At 38.1% G+C, this 23,399-nt stretch overlaps 1 protein-coding gene across 1 annotated transcript in view; it reads left to right on the top strand.

Annotated features, from left to right (window-relative positions):
• Window positions 1-18,862, top strand: part of MAP2K5 (mitogen-activated protein kinase kinase 5) — a 96,368-nt gene extending 77,506 nt beyond the window's left edge. Inside the window, exons 18-22 of the mRNA XM_072402587.1 lie at window positions 6,111-6,137; window positions 6,498-6,530; window positions 12,842-12,903; window positions 13,893-13,938; window positions 18,150-18,862. Coding sequence (XP_072258688.1) covers window positions 6,111-6,137; window positions 6,498-6,530; window positions 12,842-12,903; window positions 13,893-13,938; window positions 18,150-18,254 — 273 coding nt within the window. The 3' untranslated portion in view covers window positions 18,255-18,862. The remainder of the gene's footprint in view (window positions 1-6,110; window positions 6,138-6,497; window positions 6,531-12,841; window positions 12,904-13,892; window positions 13,939-18,149) is intronic.
• Window positions 18,863-23,399: the final 4,537 nt, after the last annotated feature.

Here is a 23,399-nt window from a genome sequence, read left to right as displayed (position 1 = left end):
TCAGCTCACACCAGTCAGGCAGGCCATTCTTCTCTGACATCAACATTGCATTTTCATCAATGCCACTGCCACTGGACAGTTTTTATTTTTGGACCATTCTCTGTAAAACTTAGAAATTGTGCATGAAAATCCCAGCAGATCATTAATTCTTTATGCACCCACCTGCCACCAAACAACCATGCCACATTCACAATCTCTTAAATCACTTTTTTCCCCTATACTGATGCTTGATTTGAACTTCAACGGGTTATCTTCACAATGTCTATGTGCCTAAATGCCTTGAGTTGCTACAATGTAATTGGCTGACCCATTAAATGTACAGCACTGCGTAATATATTGGCACTATATAAATACTGTTTATTATAATTTTTAATAATAAAATTTGCATTCACAATCAGTGGAATAGGTGTACCTAATAAAGTGGCCAGTGAATGTATGAATGTTAGACTTGGTATCCATTTAAATGTGATCTTCATTTAAACAAGAATATGTAATCTATACTGACCAGAACTACTGTGATAACCCAGCTGAATTTGGCAACAGTGGGTTGTATGAAATTGGCTGATTCTTCTGTAAAGTATTGGGGAATGTACAGAAAGGGGCCATCGGTTTCTCATTTATTGATTATCTGCCTTGTTGTAAGAACAAATTTATATAGCAAAGAATGGGTTAAAGCCTTGTCATTGGCCCCTTGTGAACTTGCACCTGGCTATTTTGTTCCTGGTCCACATGCAGCACCAGGCAAAAACTGGACACTATTTGTGCTGCCAGGAATTGGGCTCCCTGGGAAAATCACATGCTGTTGGTGAATGAAGACAGTGTCTGCTACATGCCTCCGGCTCTGCTTAGTTATTTATAGGAGGGAAAAGGCAGATCTCCTCAGGCAGCTATTAACAGACTATTATAATGCAAATACAGGGATCTCACCCTGGAACACTGTTAGAAAACCATCTTGACTTCTGCTGTGGACTGTAAGTACAATTACACAGTATTGCTGAGTCTGTTTCGGGAAGCAATCTCCTACCACAATTCAGTGAGCGTAGAGAAAACAGTTGCTGATAATCTGTGTTTTTCCAACAAAATTTGTTGAATATTGATGCTCTATAAATGTGTAAAACAACTCTGTCTAGATGTTATATAATGTACAGAGGTAGAACAGCATCCGGCTGACCTAAAGGTATCTGGTTTTATCTTGTAACTTGGCCTACAAAGTAAATTTGATTTTTAAAAATGTAGATTGGAGACAAATCGCAATGTGCACTAAATATCTAAAAAGGGATTGAATGCTGTATTGGATTTTCAAAAATAGGATTTATTTTGGACCCCTGACCAGACACAGACCCTGAAACCAAATACCTTAGTTAACCTATACAGCCATACTATGTCATTTACTGTCCCTTTTTTGGGGAAGTGCTTTTGGTTTATGGTAAAGTTCATCAAATTTTAAAATGTCCAGGTAGATTTGTACTCATTCGAAGAACAGTAAACTTTCTCTAAAAGTAGACCAGCGATGACCACCACCATCTCTCTTGAAACATGTCCATTTCTATAACATTTACGTGTTAGCCATTTACTACTCACCTAAACCTTCCATTTTACATACTGTGAAGTTTGCATTTACAGGCTAGCTAATCCCATGAATGGCATATTGTAAGTATCAGGTATACATTGTTATTCCAATAAAGACTATTAGCAATTTTAAGATAAAACACCTTAAACTATAATCTTATATAGGATGCTTTATATTCACCCTTTCTTTCCCTGGTGACTAAAAAGTAAACCGAAACCCTGAAGCCTGAAAGCCATTACCCTGCAGCCCATCACCTCATATAGTGTATAATTCTTCAGTGTTGTATAAAAAGCACCTACATTGTAATATGTGTGACCTGTTTGTATTTCACACATACAGTATGGCTGTGCAGGCTAGGCCAAGAAACTATTGTTATTTAAAGAACATCAGGAAGTGTTATTTTTAAGAATAAGAAAGAAAGGCTCTTTGAGCCCGGCTGTGGAAATCGTCCAGTAAATGAAATGAATATACCCCAGAGAGGAGCTGATCAGATATGTGAGTGGATATTGCCTGTTACAGCCGAGCTGCCTGTGTTTTCACACCCCATTAATTCATTACTTCTATCCTTTCATCTCCAAATTTCATTTTTCTTTTTTCATTTTTCCCTATCCTCTTTTCAAAAGGAATGGTAGCTCCCCTCCTCCTCCCACCTGCCCCCTGCTGCTGCCTCAGTCTTCTCTGCGCTGTTAATTTTCCCGACTCCATATGGAGTAACAGAGCTTTCACCTGCAGGCTGATTGAGATGCTGCTGCACATCCTCAGGCCAGAGCTGCGAGATCAGGTTCCCAGTGCCCAAGTGTGCCAGGCGCCCGCCATGGCAGAGTACAAATAACAAATTGGATGCATCTACAAGACTCCCGTAAAGTGTATTTATGGAGCACCTTGCAGTTTCCCAACACTCAACACTAGGGTTATCCAGGCGTCGGCAGTAACCATGCTCACACTGTGGCAGCAGTATATGCATTGGTAGTGGTGTTAATTTGATTGAAACATTGATGTTCAGGCCATTTGGACGGTGTTAGGAACTTCAAAAAGTTACTTTCATACACATATACTAATACAGTTGGCCTGTATTGTATACCTTTCTTTAAAAAAAAAAAATAAATGCTTGCAAGAAGGCATTTTATTGCAGAAGTATCATACTTAAGCTTCCTTCAAACTGATTTGTACACACGCTAGATATTTATCGCCAAAGACAAACAATTGTGATCATCTCGGGCAAATTCTAGTATGTGTGCATCAGTTCCATCATTTAGCTATTTGCTATGGCAGATCACTAAATGACCCACCTTGGGACAACTACTGTTTTTTCCTAAGGGTTTGGACGCATTGGGCTGCTTTCCGCTCATCCTTTTTTCTCCCATCTCTATAGAACTGAACACTGCTGTATGTACAGTGCTAGTTTGTTATAGTGTTACTGGAAATTATCACAAAAGATCATTTCCAGCAACAAGAATTTGGCTTGAGTATGCAGTTTAAGATTGTATACTTGCTTGCACATGTGCAAAAGTTACATCATCCTTGGCTTGCCTTGACTTTATTTCTGCTTTGTGATAGTAGTGCAGTCTTACATATCAGGGTTAGGTCCAAGTGTTAACTGGTTTTATTTAGGGAAAATGTAACTTAACTTGCTCCCGGAAATTTTACATTTTTCCTAACTGGCAAGAACATACCTAGAGTGCATACCTTTTTCTGCAGGATTCTAGTTTAACAAAAATACCCTTTGTTTTACCCTGCAGAAACATTCAACATGATTGTTTGAAGAGACCTGTCAATTATTTACCACTTGGCTTCCATAGCACCTGTTATTTCAGTTGTTCCTTGCTGAACATTTACCATGTCAAGTGCCCCAGTGTTCCAAGCTGCTGACCTATGTCATAGGTTGGTATGTCATATGGTTGTATGGTTGGTGTTTCATTGCAGTATGTTGAATATGTCCTTGGAATGTTAGCCTGGGTTTATAAGGGTTTTCTGTACATCTTATCCTAGGATCCTCGAGGGTGCTCTTTCAGCTTTGGCAGGGGTCTTTGGGAGGTCTCTCCAGGCATAGCCTGTGATCAGAACACACACTAATTCCAACCTAGCCCCATGTTGTGATTAATTTGCATTCTTTGTCAGAAGTTAATGGAGTTTTTTATGACTGCTTCTGTAGAGCTGATCTGCTGTTTATACACTTACCAGCGGAAATCCTCGCCCTCCCCCGCACTGATTGATGGCGACGCTCTCTGTTATTCCAAACGGCTTTTTAAGCTGTTTTTAAGAATTATTTGAATAAAATGCAGGCGTGCATTGTGTCAGTAGGGAGAATAGAAGATTATCTGATGAACAAGATAGAAGCGACAGATAAGAGAACGCAGTGGGAAGAAGAATGATCAAAAGATGAAAAGGGTTTGTGACATCGGAGTAAAGAGAAATATATACATCTGGTTGAAGATTAATTTTAAGGCTAGTAGGAAAAAATGTTCTCTTACTCTGTTATGACGTTAGTATGTTACCATATAGGCTGTCCTAATCTTTTGATAAAAAACACAATTTTTTTTAAAGTTTCTATATTTGTTGACACCTTATTCCCCACCATACACATCAATTGTGCAGAGTATATTGGTGGTCAAATTCCCAGGAGGCACTGAACTGCATCAGCTGCTTACTTCTACACTCTGCAGAGAGCTATGAGCAGTTAACCTGCTAGACTTTGTGCTACACAGGTCTCCCGAGGTTCTGTATTGCAATCATATCTTCTCAGACACAGCAGATATTGTTATACACCTGTGGCCATATCAAAAAAATGCCAAAGAAGTGCGACAAAGTGGAAAGTAAAAATCAATGGATGACACACAGGAAAAAATGAAAAGTTGTGACAACTTAACTCAAAAGCTAAGTTCCACTGAAAAAGCAGTGTGCGTGTATGGGGAAGGAGTAATATGAACTCATTGTAGGCTTTAAAATGCTCTTTTATTGTCCATATGGGTGGTATTTTCATCATTGCTAATTCTTCAATGCTGGAAATCTTTGCAACCAATCAAAATTCATTTAGGATTACTTACTTTGGCTTTACGCACTTAAGAACTTTATATAAAATAAAGCTAGTTAAGGTTAGATGAGTTAAAAGAATCTAAAAGGAAAAGCTCTTACACAGAAGGAGGAAGCATAGAAGCATGTCTCACTTCCATCATCCATCCGAAAATAAACAAGCAATTTATTTATTGTGGGTTTGGAGCTTTAAATTGGATTTGAATCTAGTGGTAATTTATAAAAAATAAGGGGATTCTTAATGGATTTTTGTAAATACCTGTTCTTTGTTTCGGCCTGCTTTTTGGCAGTCCCTAGCCAATGCAATCGTTCCCTGCCATTTATAATTAAACACGGCTTTACTGGTTATTAGCTTCAATGTTGGGGAATGATCCCATTGGCTGGCAGTTTTTGGAAAGCACTTCAGGTTAAATGGTCAATGGGTGCACAATGGTATTCAAGCAGAGGATCAATATTGAATGGTGGTGCACCCATCGGCTAGTGTATGGCAGGAATTATTCTTCTTTTGCTAGCAGCTCTTGGTAATTATTTCAGGTTTTAAACAACCCAGAAACAGCTGTGTGTTATAAAGAAAGAGGGACACACAATTAATTACTCTTCAATACAAATAATAGAATCATTTAGGCTTCACTGGCCTTTGGTCAACTTTTTATATGATTTATTTTGCTGGTGACCAAAAAAAAAAAAAAGTGACATTGAATTTCATCCGGCGTAGCTAAACTGTAAATATTAAACGTGCCACCTCTACTAATGAGGGTAGATCACCCACTTGAGTTCACTTGATTTTCCAACAGTCCTTAGCAGAAAAGCCTTTTCCTCTGGCAGCCTCGGCCTTCCCCTCTACACACACCAGATCCCTGTCCCATTACAGAGATATAATTAAAGTTTGTGTCTCCCAGCCAGAAATTAGGCAGGGGTGACACGCCAGGCCAGCCCTGGCAGGCGGCCAGAAATTCTAATTTCTGACGATGATTTAATTTCAATTTTAAATAAATCGTTTTTTAATTTAAAAAGAGCCAGTTTCCTCACATTAGCGATGATTGCCACATTAAGCTCTGCGCTCACGATGGAGCCGCATAAAACATTATTTATACACGGAGCGGAAACGGCTCTGCCTCCGAAATGGATTATGTTTTTTTTTCCCTCCCTCTTTCTAATATAACCTGGAGGATACTAAAAAGTGTTTGTGGTAAATTAGCATTCTGCCGACTTTCACCCATAAATGAGAGAAGAGCTATTAACACTTGTGTATTTTCATTATGTAAATTGTGTTAACACATGCCCACAAATTGCCACCAGCAAGACAATCATTTTCTCCCAGTGATCATAATGTGTCCTAGTGAGATGTTTTGATTATGACATGCTAATTACATATTGCCTTTTTTCCTATCCGCTCTCCTTTTTATATATTTTCCGCTCTCTCATTTTTTTATTCTTTTATTCTTCTTTGTGTGTTATTTATTGTGTTTTTTATTTAATATACATATTTTTTATCCACTTTCCTCCCCAGATTCCGAAAAACCATGGGTCTTTAATGGTAAGTGTTATGAGTCCGAGCAGGGGGAGCGTGAGCAGAGCAAACTGCGAAGGGGGGGGGGGTGGAAAAAATTCACTTTTCTTTTTTTCCTGATGGCTGATTCTTCCTGCATGCTCCACTGCCTTGTTTTAAACTTTGCAAATTGCATTTTGAAGAAAAAACAAACATTTAACTGCCTGTATTAGATTAGGTACCATTAGAAATAATAGCAATGCTCCAACATCAATGTTTTTATAAGAGCTCTCTGCTGTTGATTAATCTTGCTATTTTTATTGCATTAATGGTGTTTTTTTTTGTGTCTCTTATGACTCTACTGTAGAGATATTGCATATAGGTTAATACTTGTCTCTCTCTCCGCAGCCGTTCCAGATATTGCAATGCATTGTTGATGAGGTGAGTCTCAGACTTATGTGCTTTCGCTCCTAAAGTCATTCCTAATGGAGTGGAAAGCTTATATTTTGTTTCCTAATGAAGCACAATGGACGACACCCTCTGAGAGAGTTCATTGGCAAGGCTTGGAGCTGTTTAACATGGCTTGGCCTCTGCTGTCACCCCCCCAGTCCCATCTTTTCTAGAGTCCCCTGCAGACTTATCCTAGCTGTTGTATTAGGCCCCAGCGACAAGGCTGGAGAATATTAATTGGGGCTCAGGCCTGCCTGCTGGGGTTGTATAGAGAGCAGGATCTCCATGTGGACATAATGTTTTTTCAGTAGAATAATGTTTATAAGGGATAGAGGGTGTCATGTTAGTGTGCTGCTGGGTGAACATGGAGGCGATAGTGTATGTTAATATTCTGCCTTGGTATTTGTCTATGTATGGCAACAGGGTGGTTAAGCAAACGGGCTTTTATTTGATGTATCTGTTAAATAGATGTTGCTTTATATTTTTTTTTGCATGGGAGGTGGTTGTGATCTTCATGAAGGCAATCGGACATAAGTGGAATTCCCAAATATGAATAAGTCATTTCAGAACTTCAGCCTATAAACTTTTTTTGCTTTTTATTAGTTGTATGTTATAGAGTTGCATGTTGTTGTTTTTGCTGAAAAATAGAGATTTGCATGGTCAGGTAGCTGTTGAAGAGCAACACCCAAGATAAATGCGTTCCACCATGAGTAGTGTGGAAGAGGATTTGATCCATCACTGCATTTGTGTACAGCTCTCTGTCACTCCAGCAGGAAGTTCTCACCTGTACCTATTGCAAGACGAATACATTTAGCTTGTCACAGACATGTTGATTGTGGGGATGATGTCATGGAGAGCGAAGTACCTATCTGGGATCAAACAATACTTAGTTTCATCCAAATTGGAAATATACAGGCTCAAGGCTATCACTATAGACTTTGCAGCACTAGGTCCCAGGTTTGAATCCTGGTAAGGACACTATCTGCATGGAGTTCGTGTGGATATCCTCCAGAGACTCTGGTTTTCTTCCCAAATCCCAAAAACATGCAGTTAGGTTAACTTGCTCCCCCCCACCCAAAAAAAAAACTTGACCTTAGATTGTGGTAATGACATATGGCTGAGGTAAGGACATTAGATTGTGAGCCCATCTGAGGGGCAGTTGGTGACAAGACTATGGATGGGCTGCATAATATGTTAGTGCTATATAAATACCGTACTATGTAGTACTAATAATTATAATATTATTAATTAAATTCAGAGTTCAGTAAAAAAATTCTACTCCCTCCCATTCTTTCCTCACATCTAGTACCAACCTAATGGTTCTAACACATTTCATGCAAGTGGCAGATCACGCAACCTTTTACTCCTATGTTTTGCTGCTATGAATGGAGTTGAATGAGGGGTGTTTATTTTATAACTGCAGCAATAGATTGTATTCATTTCTTTATCTGTAACATGCTGAAATTGTTTTCCTTTGTGTATGTGCCTGCATTTGCAGATCAGTGTCCAGCTCTTTGGCTGCTGCATGGCGTCATCTCAGCTCACTGCTCTACGACCTGTTGGTTACACACATGCTCATTGCTCTATGAGCTGCAATTCTGGTAGATAAAAGTCACCACTGAGGCTTAGTGATCGTACCACATACCCTAGTGCTTCTCAGCAACCCATACAGCCTGCTGGCTGAAATGGGCCATATTTACTAAATGCAGCTATAATATTCCTGCGCATATATACAATATTCTGTGCACTAGAATTGGACCAGTCATCTGGTCCGTTCTGTGTTTAAATTGCTGAGGAGCCAGTTAGGGTTTGCATTGTTCTCTGACTGTGCTGGATGAACCATGTGTTAATGTGATAAACAAAATCCTTAATAAGGGTTCCCACTAATTGTCCTTTTGTAATTACAGCACTTGTTTCCCTGATAATTGGGCCACAGCAATTATTTGTATATTTAGTAATCAGATGTCAGTGTGATGCCACCCTGTTGACTGTCATATGTTGTCAACTGTTATCTTGTGCGTGGTCAGCACTTTTGTGTAGACAAGGTGTTGTGAGTTGTGGTTTTACCTGCAGTCATATATCCTCGGGGACTAATTAATGAAACCAATAGCAGAAAAAAAGGCTCTAACCAATACAAGTCAACTTCTATTGTCTGCATAGCCCTATGAGAACCAAATAGGGAATCCTATTCAGGTCTCACTTACTTACTTACTTACTATACATTTAATTCCGTACACTTTTATATATTTTTTTTTTTTGTTATTTGGGAGCCACTAACACCCAGTACAAGTTTTTACATGGTGTTTGTTATAAAGCTTTAATTATAATGAACCTTACAATACAGACTTATTTATATATATCCTTAACCTGACTGCATATATTAAGAAGTGTATGTGCAAATTACTACACAGTAAGGAAATGGGGCAAATGTCACATTTGAAGCACATCACTGTTACTTTATCAACAATTCACATATTTGATCAACAATAAAGCTTATAATCACTATACATTGTGCTCAATAAAGTTTATTTATTGTCCTATCACCTAAAACATTTATTTAGCAGACATGTAACTAAACTATAAGACCTGTAACTAAACTCTTGATAACATTTATATTACACTTCATTTTGTAAATACACACATCATTTTTTAATTTTTTTTTAAGGATAAAGCAAAAAAATTGGTGTGCCATATATACATGCCTAGGTGAACACTGTATATTTGCACACAGATTTTAGCTGGACAATGAATTTGATTGGCAATACTTGTCCTACATTTGCAAATGATCCCAGTTGTCTTCCTGTGGACAATCTGGGCTCTTCCATCTGGTCCTTGGCATGGCTGTAAATTATAAGCATTTTACAAAAACATCAGCAGTGTTGTATAGATACATGATCATTCTTTTTAATCAATTTTCAGTGATGAATATGTAACGCATTTCTAAATTCATACCTTAATATACTTTCATAGACTTTCATAAAATGCTCGCAAAACCTTTAAAGTGCATTGTAAAATTTGCATTTCAGTGGCACACATAACACAATGTATAAAATCACATAATTTTGAGAAAATTGTACCCCTTTCCCTAACTTGAATTTAAAAAAAAAAATGTTTTCTTTGATTGCTACTCTTGGAACAACCTTCCAATTACTACTGTAGTGAGGTTCCTATTGGCAGTAACATAAAAGGATTTAAGAAATAAAAATGCAGCCCCCCTGCACATAGTTATAAAAAATGTGTGTGTGTATATATATATATATATATATATATATATATATAATTATTATTATTATACAGTATTTACATTAGCTGTCCTTCAAAGGGGCTCACAATCTAATGTCCCTACTATAGTCATATGTCTTTAATACAGTCTAAGGTTCATTTTTTGGGGGGAGCCAATTAACGTAACTGCATGTTTTTGGAATGTGGGAGGAAACCCACACAAACATGGGGAAAACATGCAAACTCCATGCAGATAGTGTCCTGGCCAAAATTGGAACCTGGGACCCAACACTGCAAAGGCCAGAGTGCTAACCTCTGAGCCACCGTGCTGCCAAATACATACAGTTAGGTCCATAAATATTTGGGCAGAGACAACTTTTTTCGAATTTTGGTTCTGTACATTACCACAATTATTTTAAATGAAACAACTCAGATTCAGTTAAACTGCAGACTTTCAGCTTTAATTCAGTGGGTTGAACAAAAAGATTGCATAAAAATGTGAGCAACTAAAGCCTTTTTTTTACACTATCATTTCATTTCAGGGCTCAAAAGTAATTGGACAATTGGCTCAAAGGCCATTTCATGGGCTGGTGTGGGCAATTCCTTCGTTATGTCATGATCAATTAAGCAAATAAAAGGCCTGGAGTTGATTTTAGGGGGGTGCTTGTATGTGGAAGTTTTTGCTGTGAACAGACAACATGAGGTGAAAGGAGCTCTCCATGCAGGTGAATCAAGCCATCCTTAAGCTGCAAAAACAGAAAAAAAAACATCTGAGAAGATGCTACAATATTAGGAGTGGCAAAATCTACAGTTTGGTACATCATGAGAAAGAAACAAAGCACTGGTGGACCCAGCAACGCCAAAATACCTGGACGTCCATGGAAGACAACAGTGGTGGATGATCGCAGAATCATTTCCATGGTGAGGAGAAACCCCTAAACAACAGCCAACCAAGTGAACAACACTCTCCAGGAAGTAGGCGTATCGATATCCATGTCTACCATAAAGAGAAGACTGCATGAAAGTAAATACAGAGGGTGTACTGCAAGAAGCAAGCCACTCATAAGCCTCAAGAATAGAAAGGCAAGATTGGACTTTGCTAAAAAAAAAATCTAAAAAAGCCAGCACAGTTCCTGAAAAACATTCTTTGAACAGATGAAACCAAGATCAACCTTTACCAGAATGTTGGCAAGAAAAAAGTATGGAGAAGGCATGGAACAGCTGGGACACTAATGTTTATCCATGATGTGACACAGGACAGAAGCAGCCGAATGAATTCTGAGGTGTTCAGAGACATACTTTCTGCTCAAATCCAGCTAAATGCAGTCAAATTGATTGGGAGGCGTTTCATAATACAGATGGACAATGACCCAAAACATACAGCCAAAGGAACCCAGGACTTTAATAAAGCAAAGAAGTGGAATATTCTTGAATGGCCAAGTCATTCACCTGATCTGAACCCAATTGAGCATGCATTTCACTTGTTGAAGACTAAACTTCAGACAGAAAGGCCCACAAACAAACAGCAACTGAAAGCCGCTGCAGTAAAGGCCCGGCAGAGCAATAAAAAGGAGGAAACCCAGCATCTGGTGATGTCCATGAGTTCAAGACTACAGGCTGTCATTGCCAGCAAGGGGTTTTCAGCCAAGTATTAGAAATGAACATTTTATTTTCAGCTTTTTTATTTGTCCAATGACTTTTGAGCCCCTAAAATAAAGTGATTGTGTAAAAAAAAAAAAAAAAGGCTTTAGTTTCTCAAATTTTTATGCAATCATTTTGTCCAAACCACTGAATTAAAGCTGAAAGTCTGCAGTTCAACTGCATCGGAGTTGTTTCATTTAAAATTAATTGTGGTAATGTACACAACCAAAATTCGAAAAAAGTTGTCTCTGTCCAAATATTTATGGACCTAATTGTATGATATCACACAACTGACAACACTATGCCCCTGCTGCAGTAAAATCTGTTTCAACATTATTAGATCTGCCCACGTCTTTTACGTTGTACTGCATCTTCATCTGGTGTTTTGTGGTCTAGCAGATTAGAACAGATTATTAGAAAGGGCTAGTAACACTGGTTGGGATTTTAGTCCATCAGAGACACGATGTTGTCAGCTCATCACAGAGTATATGGTGGACACTGGATCTCTGGCTTCAGGTATTGGGGGGAGATGCACATGTATGGCAGAGATTACTGCATGTTTGCTTTTTCACAGACACACTTTTACAGTACAGTAATGTGCTAAATTTTGCTTTAGGTGAGCAAAAGCTATAAAGTGAGGATGGTTTAAAATTTAATGCAAATAATAATGGTAATTTAGAAATTACCATCCTACGAAAGTACATAAAAGGAAAGACCCTCTTTTCTCCTACATGTTTTTCCTGTCATGTAACCACATTTTAGGAATGTAACTCCAATACAATGGAAATATGGAATATTTATAAAAGTTGGCTTTGGTGAGGTCAGCTATAAATCACAACTCCAGCCCCACAAATTTTTTGTCCTAAAACTGCATACAAAACCATCTGGGAGGGCCCTTGAAGGCCCCAGAGTTGATTAGGTTTTTATGATGTCTCTGCATTACTTCCAAGATGTCTATTTGTCCATCAGCATCTCTCCTAAAGGGTTCTCTACCCAATAATGTATCTGTGTATTTGTGTGTGCACTGCTTTTACTATCCCATCCATGATCTAGAAGTTTACCAGATGTCAGTGATGGTACCTGGGACATCATAAAATTCACCCATCTTTTTTTTTTTCCCCTAGCCCCATTTTTCATCAAAGTCTATTAGACAACAGCAGCCGTGCCTCTGTCCGTCCAGTTATTTGTGACAATTCTCTAACTGCAGAAAAATGGGGTTAACATATCAGTACTGGATTAAGTCATTATTGAAAGGTTTGGTGATGCTTTGTTTTATTAAACCAGCAATTTAACAGAACACATCGATCTCACATACTTTTTACTAGGGTTTAAAAAAAGATACAGAAGGGAGTGCCTTTACTCTACCTTTGCACATATTAGGTGTGCAACAACAATGCACCTTTTCCACTGATGACATGTTGTTGTTCTTGATTTTGTAGGATTCTCCTGTTCTTCCCGTTGGTGAATTCTCTGATTCATTTATACATTTCATCACTCAATGGTAAGAATGCTGTAATTCCAGTGCACTTTAGTCTACGTTACTTCTATTGAACGTGAAATTAGGAGACATCATGGCTGTCCATGTATTGCCCTAATCTGACGTTTTATAATGGCTTCTCCCCAGGGAAGACTGCACTATTAAACAGCAACAACTCCATTTCCAGCAATATTGGTAGCAGCGGAGCAGAGTTTCAGGCTGGTAGAAGGCTGTATTGTGCATTGCTCTGCATTTCCCAGAGGACAGAAATTAGTAATCCGTAAAGAATAGATCATTTTCTATCACCATTATTTTGGGGCCTTTTTTAACACTTTGTCTAGTCATTTAAGTAGTTGCCGAGCACATGTAACTTTGTGTAAAGTAGGGTGATGTATAGACACCAGGTTTCAAAATCTGTCTTTATTGCACTGCTCCCAGAAATATACTTTTAAAATATTTGTGTTTATGGTGTCAATGAAAATGCCAGAGGAAAGTCAGTTCTATGAATCCCTTACGTTTTATATGTGCCTTTACAAACTACCTCTGCTTATTAATCTTTTCAATGAGCCACAATGAAGGCCAGTGAAGGATTGTCATGGCTATTGCTGCTGTAACAAAATGTTATATGTTGAACAAAAATATATTCATTACAATTGAAAATGTAAAGTTAGCAGGGTTCTCCCCAGAATTTATTTTGCTGGATAGATTCTCTCTGTAGCCGGATGGTCAAAAAAGGGGACAGGAAAACACATGAAAAATTGTTCCAACTTTACAATGCCCTTCCTCTTTAGTATATCCTATGTTTCCATCATCTTTTTATAATACCCCAACGGTCCAGGACCCCTGTATTGTGACCCAACTTTTCAGTAACCTCCCCAAAACAGCGTGTGGTTACTGAAAAGTTCTGGATGGTGCGCCCTGCTAAAAGAACCTGGGGAGAACGCTGTATGTCTCTATTGCTTTCATTGTGTGTGAAATGTAATCTATAATTCACAATATCCTCTTTTTTATAGCATGAGAAAACAGCCAAAAGAAAGGCCAGCACCAGAAGAACTAATGGTAAGAATTTGCTGCTTACTCTAGTAGGAGTAATGATCTTCATTCTTTCTTGCATGGAACAATGTGTTGAGCTACCCTCTTTTCTACAGCAGGGTCTGGAAATAAGTGAGGGTGGACCCCCTTCCCTCCTAAAAATGTAACTGCAAATAAAAAAGAGTCATAGACTGTGCTTACTTTGTAGTTGGTGTCTTCTTATGATATTCTCATGGCCAACATAACTCACCAGTTACAGCATTTCTGTATTCGGTGCTATGGACTGGGCCATAACCAATGGCTTTGTTTGTCCCCTTAATACTTTTTTTATATATAATTACTATCCTCATACCTACACAGTATTATTGTATATTATCCTCATATTATGCCTTCTATGTATACAGCATTCTACATAATGTTTTCAACAGTCTAGTCACTAGCTATCCATCAGAGAAGCTCACAATCTTATGTCCATACCATAGTCCATGCCAAAGCTATATTTGGAATTTGAGAAGAAATTGGAGTGCCCCATGGAAACAGGGAGAGAACATACTAATTCCAGAAAGTGTCCTGGCCCAGATACTAGTGCCGAGGCTAATGAGTGCTAGCCAATGAGCCACCATTCTACCCCTTTGTTATTACTAAACCCCTGATCTTTTATACCTGTTCTGTGCACTTCAGGCCATCAGTGCTTACAAAGCCATCCTCTACCTTTCTTTTTATTGTATTTTTTATTTTAGGGAAGCAGAAATGATTAGGTCTTTTAGCACCTTTAACATGCATTCCTATGTGATAGGTGGGTTCAGCTGTGACAAGCAGTCTGGCCTTACTGTTACTTTGTAAAACCTACTGAGGGATCTGTATGTGAAAGAGTGTGATTGAGATAAGGAGGCAGTAATTGCAGAACCTTGTATCTGTGTTTGACTTCCTACTCAGAGGTCCCAATTCACTCACCCGACAGGGAATCCACTTAAACGTCTGACTGCTTTTAGTAGTGATATTATTACTTTTGTAAAAGAAGACAAACAGACTGGGCCTGTTAAAGATCACCTGTCCTAAAATTTTCTTTACTCAGAGACAGGAGATCTTTCTTGGAGGACACATTATTGGTTATTTTGATTTTTCATAGGTGGTCGCTAGTCTAATGCCCTGAAGAGAATCATACACGATCTAAAAGCCAAATTTTTATTCTTTTAACTTGAATTTAAATTAAGATACATACATGTTAGGTTGCCCCTGTACTCAGACTATTGACATTAAACAATTTTTATATTCTGAATAAGTTATAAATGAACTATAAAACAAGTCCCTACTAAGCTTTCTAGATGTCTTTAATGTAAAAAAGATCACAGCAAAGACTGTTTGTTTCGAACAAGATAAAAAAACATGGTTGTATACATTAAAAGTTTGATGGGCTAACAGGGTCTGTTCTAGGAAAAAGTTTTCCTGTTGAACATATTGAAATTGAATCTCCCAACAATTCTTAACGAATAAACTTGTCCCACAAATGGCCTGATTCATTCTGAACCCGGAAGCCACCTGGCCTATTGGAATCAGGGATTTTGGGGAAAAAACATTATTTTTTTGCATGTATTTTCTGTTTTTATTATGTGTTAGTTATCAATAAAATGGAAAGTTCACAAAAAATAAAAGTAAAAACCTGCCTTCTAATAATCCACATGCCACCTGTGCTTCATAGGTGGCACATAGATTGGTGCATGCATTTTGTTTTTTAACTGAAAAATGTTTATTACTATTAATATTTGCATTTAGTTTCGATTAAACTAGAAACATTTAGCCAAATTCTTGCTTATGCAGCTGCCTGCAATCTTTTTTTGCTGTCCAAATTCCTGATTTGTGAGCTCAGTCCTCCTTTAAAGTGCATTACCCATAGCCTTGCAGTGAGGGGGTAACATGTCCAACAGTGGTCAGACTGCTGTAGCAGGGAAGCAGAAGAAGAGCTAGAGGAGTTAGTAGTAAGTTACATTTAACACCAGTTCTTTCATCTTTTTGAGCTAGTTTTGTTTTTTTAGATTTCACTTGCTATATGTTTGCTTTATGTCAGGCTTTCTTTTGGATCACCACTTGTACCTTGAAAACAAGTTTGCAACGGCAAGCCCATATTTCTATAATCACAGCTTCAATTATTGGGCCTGATTCATTAAAGCTCTCTTAGGCTATAGAGGATACACAGTCATCAGTAAAGCTGAGTGATCCAGCAAACCTGGAATGGATTTCTTAACTCATTTGCTATTTGTTAGCAAATGTTTTCAATCCTGGACCAGATCAATTCCATGTTTGCTGGATCACCTAGCTTCACTGATGAAAGTGTATCCTCTCCAGCCTTGGAGAGCTTTAATAAATCAGGCCCAATGTATAATATGGAGAGTATAAAAAGAATTGAAATAACACTAATGTAGACTTATCCTTAAGGAATGGCTTATTTATAATCAACAATTACTGCACTGCTTCCCGCTGTCTGAGAAAGTTTAGGCCATGGAACATCGTTCTTCCTACTATATGTAGTACAAGGATGTTCAATGATTATTCATACTGCACTCTACAGTTGCTTGTGTGAGAATATATAACCCTGGTTAAAGGGGATAGTATTTCTGTAAACAGATTCTCTTCTAACAATTTTTTAATACACAAAAGTAGTACCATTTGCTAATATGAAGTAATATGATTATTATTTAGCTCTAATTGACCCCAGCATGTCAGGAGGCTTCAGATCGTACATGTAGTTTTGGCAGAGTTCACTAACCACCTCTCATCTCTGGAAAGCAATACAGTCCCAGGGTCAGCAAGTGGCATTTCTGAAAGTCTTATTGAAATGCTGTGTGCATTAATCATCTTGCGGCCCGCTCAACCAGGCCCACCTGACTGCTAAAATCAGACACTGTGCTGCCCCTGGGACTCCATGCATATTCTTAATTGTTTCTAGGCCTTGATGGTCTTTTAATCCAAGATTAATTTATGCAATTTTAAATAACTCTTCTTATGATTAATAAGCTTGAAAATTAAAAGGAGTTGGAAGCAATTATAATAAGCGGTTGGTCATAACCTCATTAAGAGGAGGAGGAGGAGTGGTTACTTAAAATACACAGTCTAAGTTTCCAGAATTCTGCAGACGAAGACAATACTGTGACTTAAAGGTCAGGAAATCCTTCCAGGACGAGATGATGGGGTCAAGTGATGGCTGCTTGACACCAGTCTGTCATCTGCTATCGGGAAAGTACCATCACCATTCAATGTTGTTAGTACACATCCTGCAAACCCATCATTACTGACACACAAGGGACTATTGTGAATGTGAGTTGTTGTCAAATGCAGCAATAGCACTGACACCTGCATTGGAGCGCAAAAGGCTGTGTTTGACCGGCTTATCCAACAGTGCCAATACATCTCAATAGGAACTGATAGGTCCACAGAAGCACAAAGCAAAGCAGAAAAAATGCAGCATCAGAATCATCCATGCTAGATCACAAAGGACAAGTTTACTGACTTGCTTTTGCTGTGCATTTCCAACAGAAGTCAAATGCAAGAAAACAACTTAGCTGTAGGATCCTACTGTAAAAAAGGGACAGTAAAGTGATTCAACTAAAAGCAAGAACATATTTTTAAAAGGATGGAAAGCCCCAATGTTTTAGGTATTAAACAAAACTATCAAATGCTGAGATTTTAATGTATTTATTGGTGGGTAAAGCTGGCGAAAGATACTTATTGACAAAACCAGATGATGCAATGCCTGCTTATATATATACAGCAAAAACTTTAGCAATGTGTTTATACACAAGTAACAGTGGGCCACTAATTTCAGTCAATGTCCTACTGGAACTCTTCTGTTGCTAACCCATTTATTATGTTTTCTATCAAATGGATAAAAATTTTAAATTATTTAATAAAAAAAAAATTTGTTGATTATTATTTGCAAAGAATGTCTAATTAAAGTTATTTTAAAGTTAATTAAAACGTTATTTTATTTTTTTACATTGTTATACATGTAGTGAGAAATAGCTTTTTTACACATATATCTAACCAATAAAGCATGGTAAGATAGGGTACTCATGTACTATAATCTCACACCTGTAACTCAAAGATGTTGTCTTTCTTTCTCACTTATTTGTGCAGAGCAGAAAAGATATAATACTTACTATGTCATGTCCTGCTATATGTAGTATTATTTGTTAAAATACTATATGTGCTTAAGGAATAATATGATCTTCTTCTTCTTACAGGGCCATCCATTTATTGTCCAGTTTGATGATGGAAACACTGAGGTGGTGTCCATGTGGGTGTGTAGAGCGTTGGAGGAACGTCGTGCACAGAACAGCCAAGAGTGAGGATGAATTGATGGTGTGAACTCATTGGTTCAGTAGAGCCTCTGTCCTATCCTATACGCAGTGCACTTTGCTTAAACGTTCAGTGCCAGGAGAAGTGGCCATAGCATACAGGCATGTGCTCCATAGTAACATATGGCTTCATATGGCATCTCTGAAGAAGAATGTAAGGGACTTTTGGGAAATTGACTGTTACGCATGTCTCTTGCAAGAACATCTTAATAGGTTATGTGTTAAGGAGGGTGTACTCTCTCTGCAGACATTGGAATGTATGGGTCTCATTTGCCACGCAAATCAACTTTACTCACAGTGGTCTTCAGTTTGTGCATGGTCTTCCAGGAATTCCAGATTTTTCTACCTTTACAAGTGCCATATCAATATTGGAATTCGGGGGCTTTTGCTCACTTAGACATTTGACAATTTTGGTTTGAAGGGGACTGAGTGACATTTTATTCTTAAGCTTACTGACACTCAGGTTTACTCTTTTCCCACAAGGCAACTAAGAGTGGCTTCCTCTTATAAAAATCCATATTATTATTAGGGGTTATGATGGTATGTCCTTCACAATTATTTACTTTCTCTGTACCAATAAACTTTTTATACAAATGTAATGTGTGCTCACTTAATTAACTAGTTCCTTCAGAAGCAAGATACCAGTATAGTACTGGTCTTGGCTAATCTGACCTAGCAATGGACCTGATTTTATAAAGATCTCAATAACTGGGAAAGATAGACTATTATGGGTTACCTTGGGTGATCCAGCAAACCTGAAATGGACTTCTTAAAATAATTTCCTATTTTTTGGCAGATGCTTTTAGTTGGTGACCAAATTCATTACAGGTTTGCTGGATCACTGAGGTTTTCTAATGACAGGCCAAACACATCTTTCATTTAAGGCACCAAAGAGAGATTTTTTAACACCCAGACTGTGGTCCCTATATGAACTTTTAACTGTTATTGCAGGAACCCCCCCTTGATGTGTTTTGTTATTCTGTTTGTAGCACACACTATTTCAGTGAGTTTGCTCCACTGCAATTTCCCCTTGCTTCTCATTCTTGGTGTCACGCACAGGGATACAGGACCACTAGGGGGTGCTATGGCTTGAACGGTGGTGGTGTGAGCCCTGAGAAGGGCCAAAGCGCAGTAACCAGGTTTTCTCCAGGGCCTCTGATGGTGAGAATGTTGCGCCGCTGGTTACTGCCAGGTTGTGGTCCTTGGGCACACCAAGGTGAGCAAAACACGGTACCAAATCACAAAGCAGAAGGATTGTCAAGGAAAGCCAGGATCGAGGCAGACAGCAAGCAAGAGAGGTCAGGTCATATGCCAGGGATCCAGGAGACAGACACTAGTGACACAGGGTCCACTGCGGGCGCAGGGAACACAGAAGACGCTGGAAGCAAAAGGAGGTACAGGTGACTCAGGGATATCCACTGACAGACAGGAACACTGAAACAGCACAGGGAAGCTGCCTGGGAACCAACAGACTGGACAGCGAGGAGTTAATGCAGGAGCTGAACAGAGCAAACACTGAATTATGCACCAGGTGAATAGGAACTAGCTCACAGAACTAGAGGCTCCGCACAATGAAGACACATTGCACAAACACAGAGTGCAGTGTGTGAGCTAGCTAAATAGCCAGGGGTGATTAAGAGGCTATTTCCTGTTTGGCCGTTGAAGCTTTTAAAGCTTGCTAGCGTAGGCACGCCCAGAGTCAGAACTACCTGCATGCACAGGAGAGACGCGTCTGTGCTATAGCAAGGAAGAAGTGTGACACCCGGTCACATCCTTCCCATTTTTTCATATCTCATGTCCATTATGTGTTTGTCAGGTGTTCACTCCCCCTAGATTTTTTACATTTTTTTGCCTTTATTGGCATGTATGTCCTTTTCTTCTGTGATTGGACAAATGGGTATTTCCATAATTGTTTGCTGTACTTGTTCTTTTTGTGTTTTTTTTCCCTTCCTCCTTTTATACTTTAATGTATAACTTAACCCTTTAAAGAATGTAAAAAAAATAGGTCAAACATAAAACCATAAGGACTGGTTGACCCAGTATTTCATAGATTAATTACCAGATGTAAAGTTAGATCTGACATATCTGGATGTCCAACCTCCAATTGATTTTGTCCACCTACTAACCAAGAGGCCTGATATCTCCACTAACTAGTGCTCCGTCAAATTTCTCCAGTGCACGGTATCTATTACAAATTCAATCCTCACAGGGAACTTGGTTCTAATTTTTTTTAAATATGTTGGCTTTCTATATACAAATACTTCAACCTCCCCGATAGTAAATAATCAGCTGTGCCAACCCTTATGTATGCAGGGAGGAACCCGCCAAGGTTGTCCTTTGTCCCCACTGCTTTTTAATATCGTCCTAGACCCTCTCATACGCTTTCTCAAATCCAACCCACAATACATTGATTTAGATGTTAAGTACAGTTCCTATAACTGGTGTTCATTCCTGTTGCACTTTTGTTGAGGACACATAACATAATGTATGTTATTGCTAATTTTAAAAAATGTGGTATACTGAAAAATTTTCTGCTTATTTTTGTTAACTTTTAGCCAAATGACTACCCTGTAATGGTTCTGTAATGTCTACCTGAGAACTGTTTAAACTCAATAAAAATATAAAAAATAAATTAAATCCTTGATAACTTACGAAGACAAAATATTTTTATGCATAAAATAGAAAACAATAATCTTGCTTTAAAATTTGCCAATCATTACTTGTGGTATTAGGCTGTTAGCTATTATTTTGTATGATACTTTGCAATATTCGGTCCTAGTAGTCTATGGTTAGACGATATCTTTCATTGGTGGTCAACATTTGGAAAGGCTGGCTCTGTAAGTGGAAGGATGGTATAAAATTATTAGTGCTTTGCCTTAAATACAAATCAGTCAGGTCAGAGTAACATAAAATAAGGACAACTTCTCTTTAGTTACAGTTCATTATGTCAATCATTACTGCCATTATAAAGGGTGAACCCCTTTCAACAAGAGAAAAACCCAAACACTTGCCAAAGGGACCAGAAAACATATCATTTTCGTTTGGCAGCACCAATCTGCTTCACTTTCAGTGCCAACTAAATAATTGTCCCTTTTGCGAACCTTTTTCAGTTCTTTTGTCTCCTATATATATTGAAACATGTTTCTGAACCAGCATACACAAAGGTATGTTTATCCTTCACCATGGATTAAAGATTTAGTTTAGCTGACCTGAATGCAGAAAGCAGATCAACATAGACAAATGCAGCATAAAAGTCACAACACATTGCACTGGTGTGAACAGGTCATATTGATAAGATTGTATTGTCTTTTTTTCCCTACAGTTGGCTGCAGAATACATGTCAATTTATATGAACAAACCCTGAAGTTGCAGCCTAACAACACACAAGGAAATATTGACATCAACATATTAAATAATAAAACATTTCCATGTATATAATCTCGGTGTACAATGTCGCTGTTCTATTTATATAGCATGGATATACCATAGATTAATGTCCTGGGGTCTCTAGGAAGAGTAAATAAAGTCAGTTTACAACTTAAGGGATCAAAGGTCACAGAACCTGAACAGTAAAAATGTGTATAATATACATATCAAAAGGCTGGGAAGCAGAACATAATAATTCAATCAATAACTTCATTTGGTTCTACAGCTCTAAGTACATTTAATTTATACAGCTAATATTACATGTTTCATAAACCTGTTTGGGCAGAGTTTTAGGATAATGTGTTTCATACCAATATTTTGAATGCATTGGGGTTAGAAACCACATGGTTAATTACATGGCTTGACACATGCTGAGATTTAAGAGTTTGGGTGTCTGATATGTGTGTGTAATGCTATATCTGAAATTGTAGATAAAGTTCAAATACCAATTAATGTAAAGTGTAAGTAATGTAATGTTTGATAAAGAAATACGTAGCAGTAAAAACTTCAAGAATTTATATATCTTCCAAAGCTATTTATCAATAGTGTATTTGACGTGAGCATACATTTTACAATTGCAATCCCCTACACCAACAGCAGAGATCTAACTAAAAGATTGTTTTCATCGAAATAGGAAAGCAAACAATTTGCATGAAACCCAACAACCACCTCATTCTCAGATTAGATTACTTTGATTGGGATCACCTTAAAGCTAAATTTTTAGACAGGATTGTGGAGGAGTCCCAAATGTATTAAACAAAGGGCCAGTTCCCTGTCCATCACACTGTTTGGTGGCATCATACAGAGAAGTTAGGCTAGGTACACATACTAGATATCTGTCACGACCATTCATCTTAAGTGAAAATCTGGTGTGTGTACAATGGTCCTCAATGTGTTTTAACGATCCGCCATAAACGATTGACCAGGGATGACCATGGTAACTTTCTTTAGGGCAGGATGCAGTGGGGTACCTGCCGCTTGCCCTCCCCTTTCCCATATTCATAGAACTCAACAGTGCTGTGTATACAGTATTCTGTTATTCTAGTGTCACAGAAAACTTAAAAGGTAGTTGCTGTGACAGAAATTGGATGTGAGTACATAGCCTAATATATGTAGAAACTCTCCTGCATCATTGGTCAGGAGAATAAATATTAACCCAACATCAGAGATAGCAAAACAACCCCGGGTCAGTGGTGCCCTAGGATCAATCAGGCCCCATTATTGTTGTTTTGTAGAACTTATCCCGTTAATAAAATCACTGACAGATCAATACAGGCACCATCAGGGTGGTCACCAAGTGTCTATACCATTTTTGCTCTGTAGTTTAGTGTCTGGTATCCGCTGCTATTTCCTGGCAAGCACTCAGAAAGCCCTGCAGGAATGGTTTGGTTACTATTTTCAATTTTGGCAAGCATCATGTATATCTTAAGAGATCAAAAAACACAACAGTCTTGATTTGGAAAATAAACAGTCTTGATTTTGAAATAAAAATGGCCACTTTGATGTTTTCAAAGATCAAAAAAGGCAACCTCCATATATTTCTTATGACAGGTTCGCTTTAAAGGGACCTTTACCCAATCCTGACTACTAAGGATTTGTTGATGATCATTCATGTCTAAGGGTACCTTCATTGATTTGTGATGTTCACATCTGCCTGACGTTTGCCTTTAACTTGGCTTAACATGAGTTCATTGCATAATAATTAAAGTT

Source organism: Pyxicephalus adspersus, chromosome 2 (genome assembly GCF_032062135.1).
Source record: "Pyxicephalus adspersus chromosome 2, UCB_Pads_2.0, whole genome shotgun sequence".
Taxonomy (NCBI): domain Eukaryota; kingdom Metazoa; phylum Chordata; class Amphibia; order Anura; family Pyxicephalidae; genus Pyxicephalus; species Pyxicephalus adspersus.
The sequence above is the reverse complement of the archived record's forward strand: the minus strand, read 5'-3'. Positions and strand labels throughout refer to the sequence as shown.